General features: G+C 55.2%; 1 protein-coding gene across 11 annotated transcripts in view; it reads right to left on the minus strand.

The window, feature by feature from the left end:
* Positions 1-6,186: 6,186 nt before the first annotated feature.
* RGS3 (regulator of G protein signaling 3) overlaps positions 6,187-14,192 on the minus strand; it is a 113,409-nt gene continuing 105,403 nt past the window's right edge. For all 11 annotated transcript variants that reach the window (XM_036411934.2, XM_036411935.2, XM_036411937.1 and 8 more), the window contains 5 exons: positions 11,812-11,876; positions 9,108-9,209; positions 8,655-8,716; positions 7,933-8,099; positions 6,187-7,129 (listed from right to left, as the gene is read on the minus strand). In XM_036411934.2, the coding sequence (XP_036267827.1) occupies positions 6,944-7,129; positions 7,933-8,099; positions 8,655-8,716; positions 9,108-9,209; positions 11,812-11,876 (582 nt within the window). In that variant the 3' untranslated portion in view covers positions 6,187-6,943. The remainder of the gene's footprint in view (positions 7,130-7,932; positions 8,100-8,654; positions 8,717-9,107; positions 9,210-11,811; positions 11,877-14,192) is intronic.

The following is a 14,192-nucleotide window of genomic DNA, read 5'->3' on the forward strand; positions in this document are numbered from 1 at the left end:
ATTTATAGCAACATTATTCATAATAGCCCCAAAGTAGAAACAACACAAAGACCCATCAACTAATGTATTGGATGAATAAAATGTGGTATGTTATGTGGTATTGAAATAGGATATATACAATGGAATATTATCAGGCAATAAAAAAAAAAATGAAGTACTGACACATGCTACAACACGATGAAAACATTATGCCAAGTGCAAGAAGCCACAAAAGACCACAAATTTTATGATTCCACTTACATGAAATGCCCACACTAGGCAAATCTAAGACAGAAAAGTAGATTAATCATTGCCCAAGGATAGGAATAGAGAAGGAGTTGGGGTATAGAGGAGTGATTACTAATAGATATGGAGGTATTTTAGGAGATGGTGAAAATGTTCTAAAATTGATTGTGGTGAGGGTTGTACAATTTTGTGAATATACTAAAAACCATTGAGTTGTATACTTTAAACAGGTAAATTGTATGCTGTGTGGTTACATCTCAATAAAGCTGGCTTAAAAAAAACAATTCAATGGATGAAGGACAGTCTTTTCAACAAATGGTGCAAGAGCAATTCGATATCTTTATGCAAAAAATAAAAATAAATAACCTAAACCTCACATCTTACACAAGAATTAATTCAAAAGGGACCATAGACTTAAATGGAAAACTATAAAACTGTTAGAAGAAAACACAGGAGAAAATCTTTAGTACCCAAGGATTGGTAAAAAGTCGTTAGACATAGCACCAAATGCATGATCTGTAAAATGAAAAATAATAAATTAGACTTGATCAAAATTGAAAAGCATTTACTTTGCAAGAGACACGTTAGGAGGATGAAGAGACAAGCTACAGACAGAGAGAATTGATTTGCAAATCACACAGCTGACAAAGGATTCCTATGTAGAATATATGAAGTGAATTCACACTCAGCAGTAAAAAGGAAACGCTCTCATTGGAAAATGGACAAAAAGACTTGCGGAGACATTTCACCAAATAGGATATACAGATGGCAAATTAAAAGATGTCCACTATCACTGGCCATTAGGAAAATGCGAATTAAGACCTGGAAGAGCTTTCAACTCGCACCTATAACATTCTTGCACTTGGTATAATGTTTTCATCGTGTTGTAGCATGTTTTAGATGTGAGCTAAAATAAAACACCCGGGCCACTTTAAATGTTGACCAGGTTGCAAGAGCTGGGTCTCTGATGACACAGTGACGTGGACAGTTTCTTCAACATTGAACTTCTACTTACCATCCGACCAGCAATTGCACTCCTGGGCATTTTCCCCAGAGAGATGAAAACTGTGTCCACACGAAACTCACCACACAATTGTTCATGGCGGCTTTGTATGTAATAGCCAAGAACCAGAAACAACCAAAATGCCCCTCAGTAGGTGAATAGTGAAACCACCTGTCATACGTCCCCACCACAGAACGGAATGCGACTGGGAAAGAGACAGGATGGAACTATCACTAGACATGGCTTGAGTGGATCTCAAGATCATGATGACAATCATAAGGGCACATCCTGCCTGGTTCCCTTCACATATCATTCTTAAAGTGACAAAGTGATACCCATGCGGAGAGGATTCAGGGCTTAGGGATGGTGGGGTGGAGGATAGATGTGACTATAAAAAAGTGTCAAGGGAGATCTTTTCTGTGAAAGAGCTCTGCCTCTTGCCTGGGGGAGTGGCTCCATAATCTCCACATGCGATCGAGTGACAAATTCCACTCCTGTCAGGCTCTGGGTGTGACAGTGTGCCACATTGTGCCAGATGTCACTATGGGGAGCTAGATAGAGGGCACATCAGCGTTGCCTTTTCCATCCCCTGTATGTTTTTATCTTTCTCAGAGTGCACACTGAGTCTCCCCCTGACTCCGGGGGAGTGACGCTGTGTGTGTGTGTGTGTGTGTGTGTGTGTGTGTGTGTGTGAGAGAGACAGAGGTCGGGTGGGGTGAGGACTTGACCTCAAGGGAAGGAGTGTGTAAAACCCAGTAGATCCTTCCTCCTTGAAGCCTGGCTGGAGGACCTGGAGGGCAGAGCCCCAAGGGGCTGGGGTGAACCATGGAGACTCGGTAAACAGGCAGCTCCATCCAAGTTGGTGCCCAGTCTTCTGGGGACATGGCTAAGCTCCGTTTTTAGAGTCTACCAACTCATGCGCGTGCACACACACACACACACACACACACACACACACACACACACACGCACACACACATGACCTGGATTCCAGCCTCTCACACCACACAAAGCACCATGTGTCCCTTTAGAAGGTCCTCAGACCAGAGGAAAAGCTTGATTCTCCTTGTTTTCCAGAAGAAACGACAGGAAGAGGGAGGGCCCTCCTCCAAGGTCGGAGGGTTTGGGACAGAATTCGGGGCAGGCCAGCGGGCCAGCAGTGTGGGTGCTACTCAGTTGCACCTGAAACTGGCAGGTAGGACCCTGCCGGGCCCACGTGGAGCCAGGGCCCAACCACACCCTCTGGGGCCCTGCCCCTGTCACTGAATCCCTGGCCATCTATCTCTTCTCAGAAACTGACCGTGAGGCAGACGTGGAGGCGGCTTCCTCCTGTGCAGCTGCTTGGGGCTCGGCCTGACCTCACCTCTTGGATCAGTCAGTCACAGCCCCATGCTCCTTCCTCTCCCCCACGCGGGGCGCCCCGTCTGTGGCTGGCCCTGTGCTGAGGCTGACACATATTTATTATCTCCCTGAGTCATGTGAGCCCAGGTGGGTCATTCCTCCCACTTTATCCATGAGATGAGTGAGGCGCAGAGAAGTCAGGCAGCCCATCAGACAACGATACCAAGAACTGAGAGTCAGCTCCGGACCAAGTCTCTCTACACACTTCAGCTCCCGCCATTCCTTGGCCCAGCTCAGAAAAGCTCTGCCCGCATGGGGAGCTTGTGATAAGAAGCCCCATCCAAGCCACTCAGCCTCAGACTGGCTGCAGGTGAGGCTGCCTAGAAGTTAGGGGTCCGGGTCCCAGACCCTGCTCCGTCACGCCATACTCGTCCACTCTCTCTGACCCTTCCCTGCCTCGTTTGTAAAAGTGAACACAACCTTCAGACCTTCTCCAAGGACGGTGGCCATAAGGCTTACGGTGCCCTTGAGGTGCGTGACCATAGCTATTATTTCATATCTGCCACCTGTCCCTGCCGTCCCCCACCCAGCCACGCCCTCGCTCCCATCCAGGCTGAGCAGGCCCAGATCAGCCCCACAGCTTTTCCTCATCCCCCTTCTCCAACCCCAAACAAGGACTCCTCAGTGGCTGGGGCCCAGGGTATCTCCTTCCCTCCTGCAGGCCTGCCCAGCCAGGGGGAGGACAGGCAGAGCCAGATGTTTCCCAGATGTTGCTGAAGTTAAGCCCAGGAGTGCTCCTCTGAGGCCCAGGGCCTGTTGCTTGAGGTTCTGAGCGCTCTGAGAAAGAGGCAGGGGAGGGCCTGGGGGAGGCTTTGAGAAGAGAGGTGCGTTGGAGAGGCTGGCTAGGGGAGGACATCCACGGGAGGGACCCAGAGGGGAGAGTGAGCAAAGGGACTTGGGAGCAAGACAGGGAGGTGAGGATAAGGAGCTCAGAGAAGTCTGGTGAAACGGAGGGGACCAGGGAGGAGTGAAGGCTGAGAATCAGGCTGACTTGCCACCATTGCCCCCTGACCCCCGACCCCTACCCTAGGATCCCACTTCACAGGCAAAGAACTTTAGAACTCCCTCGAAGCTGCCTCCGGGCCCTCCTGAGCCGCTCCTGGAGATAATGCACTCCCTGCTACAGGAGGGCGGCAAGCAGAAGCCCAAGAAGCACCAGGCAGCAGTTTGGAACCGAGGGAGAGTCTGGGGGGCCAGATCTGTCCCAAACCAGACCAAGAGGCCGAGAGTGCAAGGGACTGGACTCGCCAGCAAGAAGTCAGCTGCAGTTGGCACAGGCGGGCCAATACCGAATCTCTACCCACTGGCACCCAGCCCGGCAGCACTGCTGTGCCCTCTCCCCTTTCCACCTTTCGCACCCTGCTTGCCAGCTGATCCCAAATGCGCCCAGCGAGGCCAAGACTGGGCAGTGGCGCAGGGACAGGCTGTTCTGACTTAGTCCCTGGAACAGGCAGACATTGTTCCTGAGGACAGGGTTCTGGGGTCTGGGACTAAAGGCCCCCGTCCTCCCTAATACGGCAGAGCCGGGCTGGCAGGTGGAGAAGGGGCTCATGCCCTTGCTAACAGCAGCTCCTGCTGAAGGAGCACCGCCCTGTGCCAGACCCTGGGCTAAACCTGCCGCAGGAATGACCTTGCTCAGTCATCACAGCTCTGGGGTGGGGGTCAATATGCACAATTCGCAGATGGGAAGACGGAGGCAAAGCGAGGTTATGTGACTGGTTCACAGATTTGCAGCTAGTAGCCAGTGGTGGAGCCAAAAGCCGAATCTGAGAGCCTGACTCCAGACTTTGGGCCTCTCACTGCGCTGGGTGCTGCTTCCCTCCCTCCACCTCCGTCTTCCCACCTGAGGGATAAGGAGGGAGCTGGGCATACTGACCACACAACTCTCAGAACCCACACTGACCAGCCTGGGTTTGCCAGGCAGAGACCAAGAAACCTGCTCTTTCCTCACATGTGGAAAAAAAAAAAAAAATGGGGACCAGGCCAAACCACCCTAAACAGGTGAGGGGAGTGAGGGACTGAGGTCTATGGGGGTAAAGGCTGTCCCCAGGAGCTCAGGGCAGGACCCAAGCACGTTTCCAGACTGCTTTCCAAAAGCTTGGCATAGCCAAAGCCCCTCTGAGGCCAGGGGTCCCTGTATGAGTAATGGAAACCAGGCAGTGGGCCCTTCCGAAATGGGAATTCCATCTGCCTGACTGTTCTCCTGGACTCTGGTTTCCATGGCAATTTGGGGTGGGAAGGTGGAGGGCCTGGAGGAGGGCTCCTTCCCTGGAATTAAGAAAGGGGAGTCTCCTATGGGCTGGGTGTCTCCTCCTAGAGATGCCCTCGCTCCCTGCTCTTCCTGCCTCGCCGAGGCCCTGGCAGCTGCCCTCCACCACGACGCAGCCACGCACGGCTCACTGGCCAGGTCTGGTGCCTGGAAGGAGACCCAGCCCATTCCTGGAAGAGCTCGCATCCCTGTGCCAGGGGAAAGGCTGTAGCATGTTGTTGAGCACCTACTGGATGCCTGGCCCCAGCTTAGGCCTAGAGACCAACCACCATTTCTGATGTTGCCCTTACGGGGGTGGCCTCGCCCAGGGAGACCAGCAAGGGAAAGCAGTGTCCTTGGATCTCCCAGTGCCCAGTGGGCAGACCCGAACCCAGGACACCAGATAGGGAACGAGATCCAAGGAGAGGGGTCCAGCCCCTCTTACACCAATCAATTCCGTCCAGATTTAAGTCAGCCCAACTGAGCCAGTCCCCACCCACAGGCCGTGTCCTGGCCCCTGCGCTGGGCCCTGCCCCAAGACCCTGGCAGCTTGTATGTGTGGGCATCAGGGGAAGCTTTGCCATCAGCTGGGCTTGGATTCCAGGCCCTCTTCCACGCTCCAGGAAAGTGGGCCAGGGCCTCCCCTGAACTTGGCTGTGGACCAGGCCTTCCCTAAATCTGCATCTCCCGTTAGGCACAGCGGGGGAAGCCCTCCCCAGGCCTCAGAGGGACTCTGGGCGCCCTACCCCCTGTCACCTCCCAGCTCTTCCTTGTCCCAAATGCCTCGTCTGCACTGCTGCTCTGTCAAAGGTGTTGGCCCACCCACCCTCCACCCACCAGCCCTGGGACACCTGCACGTTCCACCGGAACCCCCAGGTGGCGCAGGGCAGAGACGTGAAGGAGCTTGCTGAAGGTCCCATGGCCAGTTGGTGACAGAGGACAGGAGATCCAGAGCTTTTCAGCCAGTGGGGCTCAGACTGAACCCTGTCTCTGCCCCTTGCCTGCTGGGTGACCTTGAACACGTCTCCTTACCTGCCTGTGTACCACGCTCCTCATCTGTAAAATAGGGATAACCCCCTCCCAGGCCGCAGAGAAGAGAAGCGGAATGCGCATGGCAGAGCCGGTCACACAGGCAGAGGTGGTCAGGGAGCAGCCCTCGCCACTGTACGGTGTCTGTGGCTGCAGGATGGGAGGCAGGGGATGGCTCAGAAAGGGGGAGAAGCTGGACCCGCAGGCCAACGACCGACCCTCCCGGCCCCCGGCCCCCTGGGAAGCCTCCAAACCGGGGACACACAGAAAGGGTCAAAAGCAAGAACTAACACAGGCCTTTTATTTGCTCCAGAACGTGGCTGCTGTGTGGTCTGAGAGTGCCATGCTTTCCCAGGGCCCCTCAGGGACCTCCGTCCTCGAGGGCGCCGGGTTCCTGGGCGAGGGCAGACGGTATCGCCCGCTCCTCCAGGCCTCATCGGCCCGGGAAGGCCCGGCTGCCTGCCCCTGGCTGGTGCCTGGGACCGGCACCTCCCCTGAACCTGGAAAATGATGCCCACCTTTCTCGGCAAGGCGGCTTGGTCACAAGGCGTTGGTTAAAATATTGCACTTGTCAATTAGGAAAACTGATGAGGCAACGGTTTCCTGTTACAGGAAGACGTGTCAAGCATCCTACTACTGTTTAAATAAATAAAACTCAAGGCGGGGGGTCCTCCGGGGCTTCTGGAGAGCCCCGGAGCCCGGCCGTGCCCCCGCCCCACCAGCCAGTTCTTTAAGGAGCTTGGTCGACGGGAGGTCTCCGCAGTGGGGAGCGGCAGCCCCGGATCTGGTGCCGCCAGGGCCCCCGACCTGCCGGGGCCCTCGAGCCCCCTCGTACCAAGGCAGTGGGGACCCAGTGGGGCCAGTCCTTCTCTCCTCCGGTGGCCTGGGCCTCGCCTCTCGTCCAAATGTCCATCCGTCTGTCCGGAGACGTGGCCTCTGGGGGCTTGGCTGCCCCCTCCTCCGTCGCAGGGGAGAGGGAGGCGTAGGAGGAAGCCCAGCCCTCCTGGTGTGAATGCTGAGCTCTATTCTGGCGGCCCCTAGAGTGGGGGACTCATCTTCTTTTGGTTAACGAGGTCCAGGTAGAGGTCCGAGCGGAGGAAGCGCGGGTACGAGTCCTTTTCCATGAGCCCGAAGATGCGCTTCTGCGCCAGATCGAAGCAGCCCCGCGTGACGCTCTGCAGGTTGTCCTTGGTGTGCTCCCGTGTGTACGAGTCCAGGTTCACCTTCAGGGGCACAGGGGGCAGGGTCAGGGCCGCCCGCAGGGGGCTGGCCCCGGGGACCGGGGTGGGGGCGGGACCTGTCTAGCCTCTCACCTCAAAGCCCCTCTGCTCCACCTCACAAGGTTCAGAGCGGAGGCCCTCGGACCGGCAGTTCGAGTCTTAGCCCGTCCCTTACTGAAGGGCCTGCAACCCACCTCCAGGGCCAGGCTGCCCGGGCTCAAATCCCAGTAACGCCACATCTAAGTGTGTGGCTTCAAGCAAATCACTGAAGTGCTCTGAGCCTCCGTTGTCTTATCTACCGCTTAGGAATAATAGTACCTTCTTCCAAGAGTTGTGTAAATTATTTAAAAAAAAAACAACAGGTAGGGGGTGAATCACCAGACCCCCCACTCCACACACCCCCCCCCCCCCAGGCTAGGCCTCTCGTCCAAATGTCCATCTGTCTGTCTGGAGACAGACTGCGCACACAGTAAGCGCTCAATAGATGTCAGCTACTACGATTAGGCTCTCCAAGACGGTCCCTCATTTTAAAAGTGAAGATCATATTAAAATCTACTTCACAGGTTACTAGACGTGAGCCCGTTCATAAGGGGCTTAGTGTCGCAAGAGGCCATTTTTGTTATCAGCTGAACTCAGTTCTTCCCCGAGGTCCCAGCTGGCCTCCTCTCCACCCGGGACACATGTGCCTGAGAATCACCCTGCCCTCCCCCCTTCCTGCCCTCCTCCTGGAGGCATCCAGCTCCCCCCAATCACTGAGCGGCCATGGGGCCCGGGGACAGGGCTGGGGGCCCGGATGGAGTCCTTACCTCCTTGCACGCCTGGATTGCGATGTACTCGGCGAAGATCTTCTTGGCCTTGGCTGCCATCTTGGACTGTGACTTGACCTTCTTAAAGTCCTCGCATGCCAGCCAGAACTCTAGGTTCTCCTCGCTGAACTCGGTGCGCAGGAAGGCCTGGAACACGGCTAACCCATCTGTGGGGAGAAAGAAGTCCGGACCCTGCGTGAGAGACAGAACCAGCCTCTCCTGCCCTCGGCACCCTAGATTATCCTCCCGGGACCGTTAGGGTGTAAATGCCTCTGTGAGCCTTGGCCAGGTGTCTCCCCACCCGTGCCTCAGTTTTCTCATCTGCAGAATGGGGATCACCAGCCCTGTGAGGTGATCCGAGGGGACCCTGCCCGTGAGAGGAGGACCGTCACATTTGGCCCAGTGTGAGCCCTCGCAGTACATGGAAATGTTTCTTGTTATTCTGGGAAAATGGGTCTGAGCACACAGGTCCCAGCGGCCTCCAGCGGGCAGTGCCAGCTCCCATGGACAGGGAGGGGCTGGCGGCACCGGCTCAAGGCCAGACCCAGGGCCTCAGCCCGGGCTCAGCTTCTCCCAACAATAGGGACACCTCACGGGGCCCAGGAAAGAGGGAGAGGCTACCTAGGCGGGATCAGGCTCCCGCTCTGGTCTAGGAGAGGAGGAAGAGAGAGAGGGAGAGAGAGAACCCAGGAAGGGGGAACAGGCCACGGGCCCCCACTTACATTTGTGAAGCAGCAGCTTCTCCAAGGACTCGCCCCACTTGAGGGCTTCTTCCGAGGTGGGCCTGAGGGCAGAGGGAAGGGGCACCATAAGGCTCCGAAAAGTGGGGCAGCTGGGCCTGGGCAGCCTCTGATCCGCCACCCTTGGCCCAGGCAGTGACCGATCCTGACTGGGGAGCCCAGGAGGGGTCCACCCCCTTTCTTGGGGTCAGTTTCACTTCTATCCCCGCTGCCCTCGGCCCCTGCCTGGCTGTCCTTCCCAGGGCAGCTAGCCCAGGAGGGTTGCTGCTTGCAGGCACCAGGCTCCCTCCATCTGAGCCTCCATCCCATCCAGAGCTGGATTCAATACCCCTTGCCCTTTACCTCCACCACCAGCCCTGCTCCCCCTCTGCCCCGTCCCCCCTCCGGGGAATCAGTGAGCGCCTGAGGGGTCCCAAGGTGCCAGGGGGGACCTACTTGAATGACTTCATCACTTTGTCTGCCTTGCCTGCTGGCTGGGCCCCGGGGGACTCGTTCCGCCGCCTGAAGATGCCCAGCTTGTTCTTCATGTCCTTGGCTCTGGGGGCAGAAGCGGAGAAAGGGGGTCGGTCAGCCGGGCACACTCAGACCCCGTAAACTCGGGGTCGGGAGGCCAGGGGCTGGGGCAAGGGCCACCTACTCCTTCATCGTGTGCCGCCTCTGTAGGTTCCCGTTGCGCGTGAGGTACATGCCTCGGAGCATGTCCGCGGGGCCCCCCACCTTGGGGCCCGGGAAGGTCTGCAGGGAGCACTCAGGGCTCCTGCTCCCCAAGCTCTGTGCCGAGCGGCAGGCAGGCCGGCCGGGCAGCCGTGGGGCAGGACGTGGAAGAGCCTGCCTGCGCTTGCTGGGATCCCAGGCGGACTGCGGGACGCCCAGGCATAGGCTGGGCTGGGACTCCAACAGGAGGAGCCAGGAAATGGGAGGGACCAGGATGGAGAATGGGGGGGGCGGGGGGGAGCCTTTTTGGCCAACCCGGAGAGGGAGCAGTGAAAGGGGCTGTGTCTGCGAGGGGCGGCCTCTGGGGCGGCCCAGGCAGGAAGCCAGGCCCAGTTATTTGTGAGTGGCCTCCCCGTTACCACGGCAGCTGGGGGAAGGAGAGAACCAGTCAGCAAATTGCCGGAGGGAAGAGGGAAGAGGGGAGGCGGGAGCCTGTGCACACCAGGGTGGCAGGGCTACCTATTTTTAGCCAAGAACTATTTTTAGCTTTGCCACTCCCCTCTCCCCCCCAATGGCTGCAGATTTTAGCTCTGGGCGAAGCTGCTAGCAGCAAAGGGTTAAATGTCTCATGCTCCCATTGGCCTGCCCCCCCTTTTCTCTAGACCCCCTACCCTGAGCACCCCCCAGAGAGCTCCAACCTCAGCCACGGGCTTGGGGTACCCCCTCCACAAACACGCAGGATGCACCAAATGTCTAAGTACCATTTTAAGCTTCCATAACTTCAGAAGTTCAAGTCCTATCAACTTTCAAAAACATCTTTTGAACGTGCAGTTATTTAGTCTTTGAAACATTTTTTTGAGTATGTTTTTTGTCTTAACTTCTTATCTCCATCTTTCTGATTAAAGACGAGAAATGCTGACTGAAAGCAAACATTTAGAAGGTATGATCTATCTAAACCACAGAGCTAACTAAATACGTGCAAAAGAAATGTAAAAAAAAAAAAAAACCCTCAACTTTCAAATGTGTTTTGTAAGCCTGTAGCATTTATACTTCTGAAGTTATCCAGACTTCAAATGGCACTAGGACCTATCGGACACCCTTGTACTTGAGGGGAGTGATACGTCCTGGAGGTTAAGAGTAAGAATGTGAAACCAGACAGCCCAAGGTTCGAATCCCAGCTCCAGCATTAACCAGCTGTGCGCCTTTTTGCCGAGTTACCTAACCTCTCTGAATGTTAAATGTTCTCATCAGCTAAACAGGGATGACCAAGGTACTTAACATCTGCTGGGCTTGTTTCATGGCCAGGATAAGATGCACAGAAGGCTTTAACACAGTGCTAGGGGCAAAACTGCCCCCATGTCTACCTGAGGATCTGGGGCAAGCTGCCCAGGGATGGGGACTCTGCTCTAGAAGGTTCCAAGCCAACATGATAAGGTCAAGGAGTGGCAGCCCTCTGGGTGAGGACTGGCCACAGAGAGCCCTGGGGTGGCTGGAAGTGAGAGAGCACAGCTTCCTGGGCCTGGTGCTGAGAGCCCCTGCTCCAGGCCCACTGTGCAGGTGGGTACACAGAGGGGCGGAGGGGATGGGCGCGGAGAGCAGGGGAAGGAGGTGCTTGTCTGAGGCCCATCCTCTGGGCTCCTTGCTTGCTCAGAGCCCACAGGGAACAGCAGAGAGAAGCCTGCAGCTGCGGCAGGAAACTGGAGCGGGCAGGGGTCCTGTGGGAAAGAGTTTCTACCATCGCGGAGCTCAGCTAGGGTCGAGGCAAGGGAAAGATCCCGGGAAAGATCCCTGTTCTCTCTCCCCGTCCCAAGCCCAATTTATGCATAACGGTGGGCACTACTGGGCCTGGAGAGGTGGGGGTCTTAACTTCACGCCCTGTCATTCTCTGCAGTCTCCAGGGTCTCGGCCTGGGGGAACAGGAGACCCGAGGAGAGTCTCCACGCATCCTGTTAACTGACTTCTAACAAACCCCAAAGGAAAGAGTAAGGGAGCCTGAGCATGGCCAGAGAGGCTTGGGGAATATGGGATTCGCTATCTAGGCCAGCAGCGCCCCCTCCTGGCAATGTCTGAGACTGCTACTATTCAAGAGCCAAGAGGAGAAAGGGAAACCTTAACAACTGTCTGTTCAGCCCTTTCTCAGAGGCAGCAAAGAACCTGCTGAGGTCTCTCAGCCACTACTTGTTTCAAAGGCTGGGGGGGGGGGGGGGGGGGCAATGGCAACCTGGCTGGCTTCCTCTGCTTGGTTCCCGGTGGCTTCCAGGTGCTGAATCAGCACCTTGCCGGACGATACATAGATGCCGAGGGCAGTGCCAGAAGCTCAGAACCCTGGTGACCCTGCCCTGGGGCCACTGCGAAGTCCCAAGGTTCTGCTGTTCCCTGAGTCTGTCTGGGGCAGGACTGGGTGCAGCCTGTTCTCCCCACCTGTACCCCTGGAGGAGGGGGAAGAGGGGAACAAGGGTGAGGGCCATGGATCTTTCCAACGTACAGGTTTTTGCTCTTTCTCTTCCGGGAGCCTTCGTCATTGTCCCCAACCGTGTCGGGCCCACTCATCTGCGGAGAAAAGACAGGTATGGTGTAATCCAGAGGCTGCTGCCTGAGCAGAGAGAGACTCAAGACTCCATCAGCTCCTGCAAAACTGCTTCCTCTAGCCCTCTCCAAAGTCCCCATCCCTCACAGAACCGGTGACGGAGGGAGACCCCACTACTAGAAACAGCCTGTCCACGGAATGCAGCTGGCTTGGCCGAGCCTCCCCCCAAGGGTCTCCTCCTGGCGCACTCAGGACCTGGCTTGCTGAGAAGAGGGCAGAGACATCACGGCAGGCAGTAGGGCTGGCTGGACAGCAGCACTTCAGCAGGGGCTTGCTGTGTAATGGGTTCAACTGCTGTCCTTTTGCAGCAATTGAACCTTCTGAGCCTCTGCCGCAACCTTTTGCAGCAAGGATTCAGAATCTGGAGGAGGGGCCACCCACAAATGGATATACTAGATAAGAAACATAAATTTGGAAGGCATTGGGGGAACCAGGCAGAGGCCCTTCTCTAGTGGAATGGCTCCCTGAATGTCCGGACCCATAGCTTTTTATTTACTAGAATACATATTTGCCCTTTAGCAGAGTAAACAGACATCAAAGGTAAGGTTTGGTAAACAAAAGATTATCAGCCGAAACCGGTTTGGCTCAGTGGATAGAGCGTCGGCCTGCAGACTGAGAGGTCCCGGGTTCGATTCCGGTCAAGGGCATGTACATTGGTTGCGGGCACATCCCCAGTAGGGGATGTGCAGGAGGTAGCTGGTCGATGTTCCTCTCTCATCGATGTTTCTAGCTCTCTATCCCTCTCCCTTCCTCTCTGCAAAAAATCAATAAAATATATATTTAAAAAAAAAAAGATTATCAGGTGAGGGGATTGCCTTCAGCCATTCAGCCAGCAGCAGGTAATATAATGCTGATTCTCAGCCCTTGCTGAATATCAAAGTCCATCAGCCTTCTGATGGACCTCACATATGTATATGTTAACTACTTTTTGGTCTTGGCCTCCTGCAAGCCTCTGTTCCTTAATTTCAAAATTGAAATCCTAAGGACTAACTCAGGATTCTGCAGTTTGAACGATACCTGGGACTGCACAGTAGTGTGTAAAGTGAATTATTACACCTCTCTTGCCTTAAAACTCTCCATGACTTCCTAGTACTCTTGGGGAAACATCCAAACTCCATAGCATGATGTGCAGGGTCTATCATCTCAAGATTCGGGCAGAAAGCTCCATTTTAACACCCATTACCACTCCTCCAGTGAGCTCCCAGCCTGACTCCTGCTCCGGCAGCCTCCTTGACCCGCCCTCAACCAAACAGAAGGTCTTCACTTGTCTCGCCCTTACTGTGGGCCTTCGCACCTGCTATTCCTTCCATGGGGGTGCCTTCTCCTCCCTAGTCCCACCCTCTGGAAAGACCTACACGTCTGGAAAGATGCTTAAATGCCTCCTCGCCTGGGAGGCCCTCCCTGACCCCTACATCAAGGTTGTGTCTCCTTTACTCCTTTTGAGGTTCCCACTACACCCAAAATGGCTTGTTCCGAATCTGACTTCTCCACTGGCCGCTGTCTGACTGCACCTGTCTGGGTATTCTTCACCGGACCTAGGGCACAGTATCCAATAAATACGTGCAGAATGAATGAATGAATGAATGAATGAATGGAGAGGGAGGGAAAGCGGATTAGGAAAGATGCATCTTGAGGTACCTGCTGCTTGACTCAAGGCCTGCAAATTTATCTCCCAGGCTCCCCTTCAGCCTGCAGATTCCATCCATTCCACACCCATCTCCTTGCCTTTGCCAGTGCTGTGCCCTCTTCCTGGAATGCCCCCTCCTCTTCTCCCAGTCTTCGCCTGCCCCTAGTCCATCACTCCTCCAGACCACTCCAGACTCATACCATCTCTACCAGGGCCTCCCTCTACCTCCCTACCTATGCTTGCCTAGCCTTCTCCAGGGGAAACCAGAGCCCCAGCTGTGCCACCCAGAGCAGGAGCCCAGGAAGTGCTCCGAGACAGCAGAGGAAATAGCACTCAGAGAGGATGGGCGTGGACACTATGTCCCAAGATAAGACAGAAGACCTCCAGGCGTGGCTCTCAGCTCTGACTTTTCATGAGCCCCACCCTGGGTCTCAGTTTCCTCACTTGTAAAATAAAGATGGGCTATGCCTTAAAATGCTGTGTTAATTCTGGAAAGAAAAATAATCCAGAGATATCCAGCAGGAGGAGCTACTAGCCTCAGTAAAGCATGCACTCACGGACAGACCTACGGATGGATGGATGGATGCATGGGTAGATCTACGGATGGATAGATGAAGGACAGGTGAAGTATAGCATCTTTAAAAATATATAT

This window comes from Pipistrellus kuhlii, unplaced genomic scaffold (assembly GCF_014108245.1).
Source record: "Pipistrellus kuhlii isolate mPipKuh1 unplaced genomic scaffold, mPipKuh1.p scaffold_m20_p_43, whole genome shotgun sequence".
NCBI classification, from domain to species: domain Eukaryota; kingdom Metazoa; phylum Chordata; class Mammalia; order Chiroptera; family Vespertilionidae; genus Pipistrellus; species Pipistrellus kuhlii.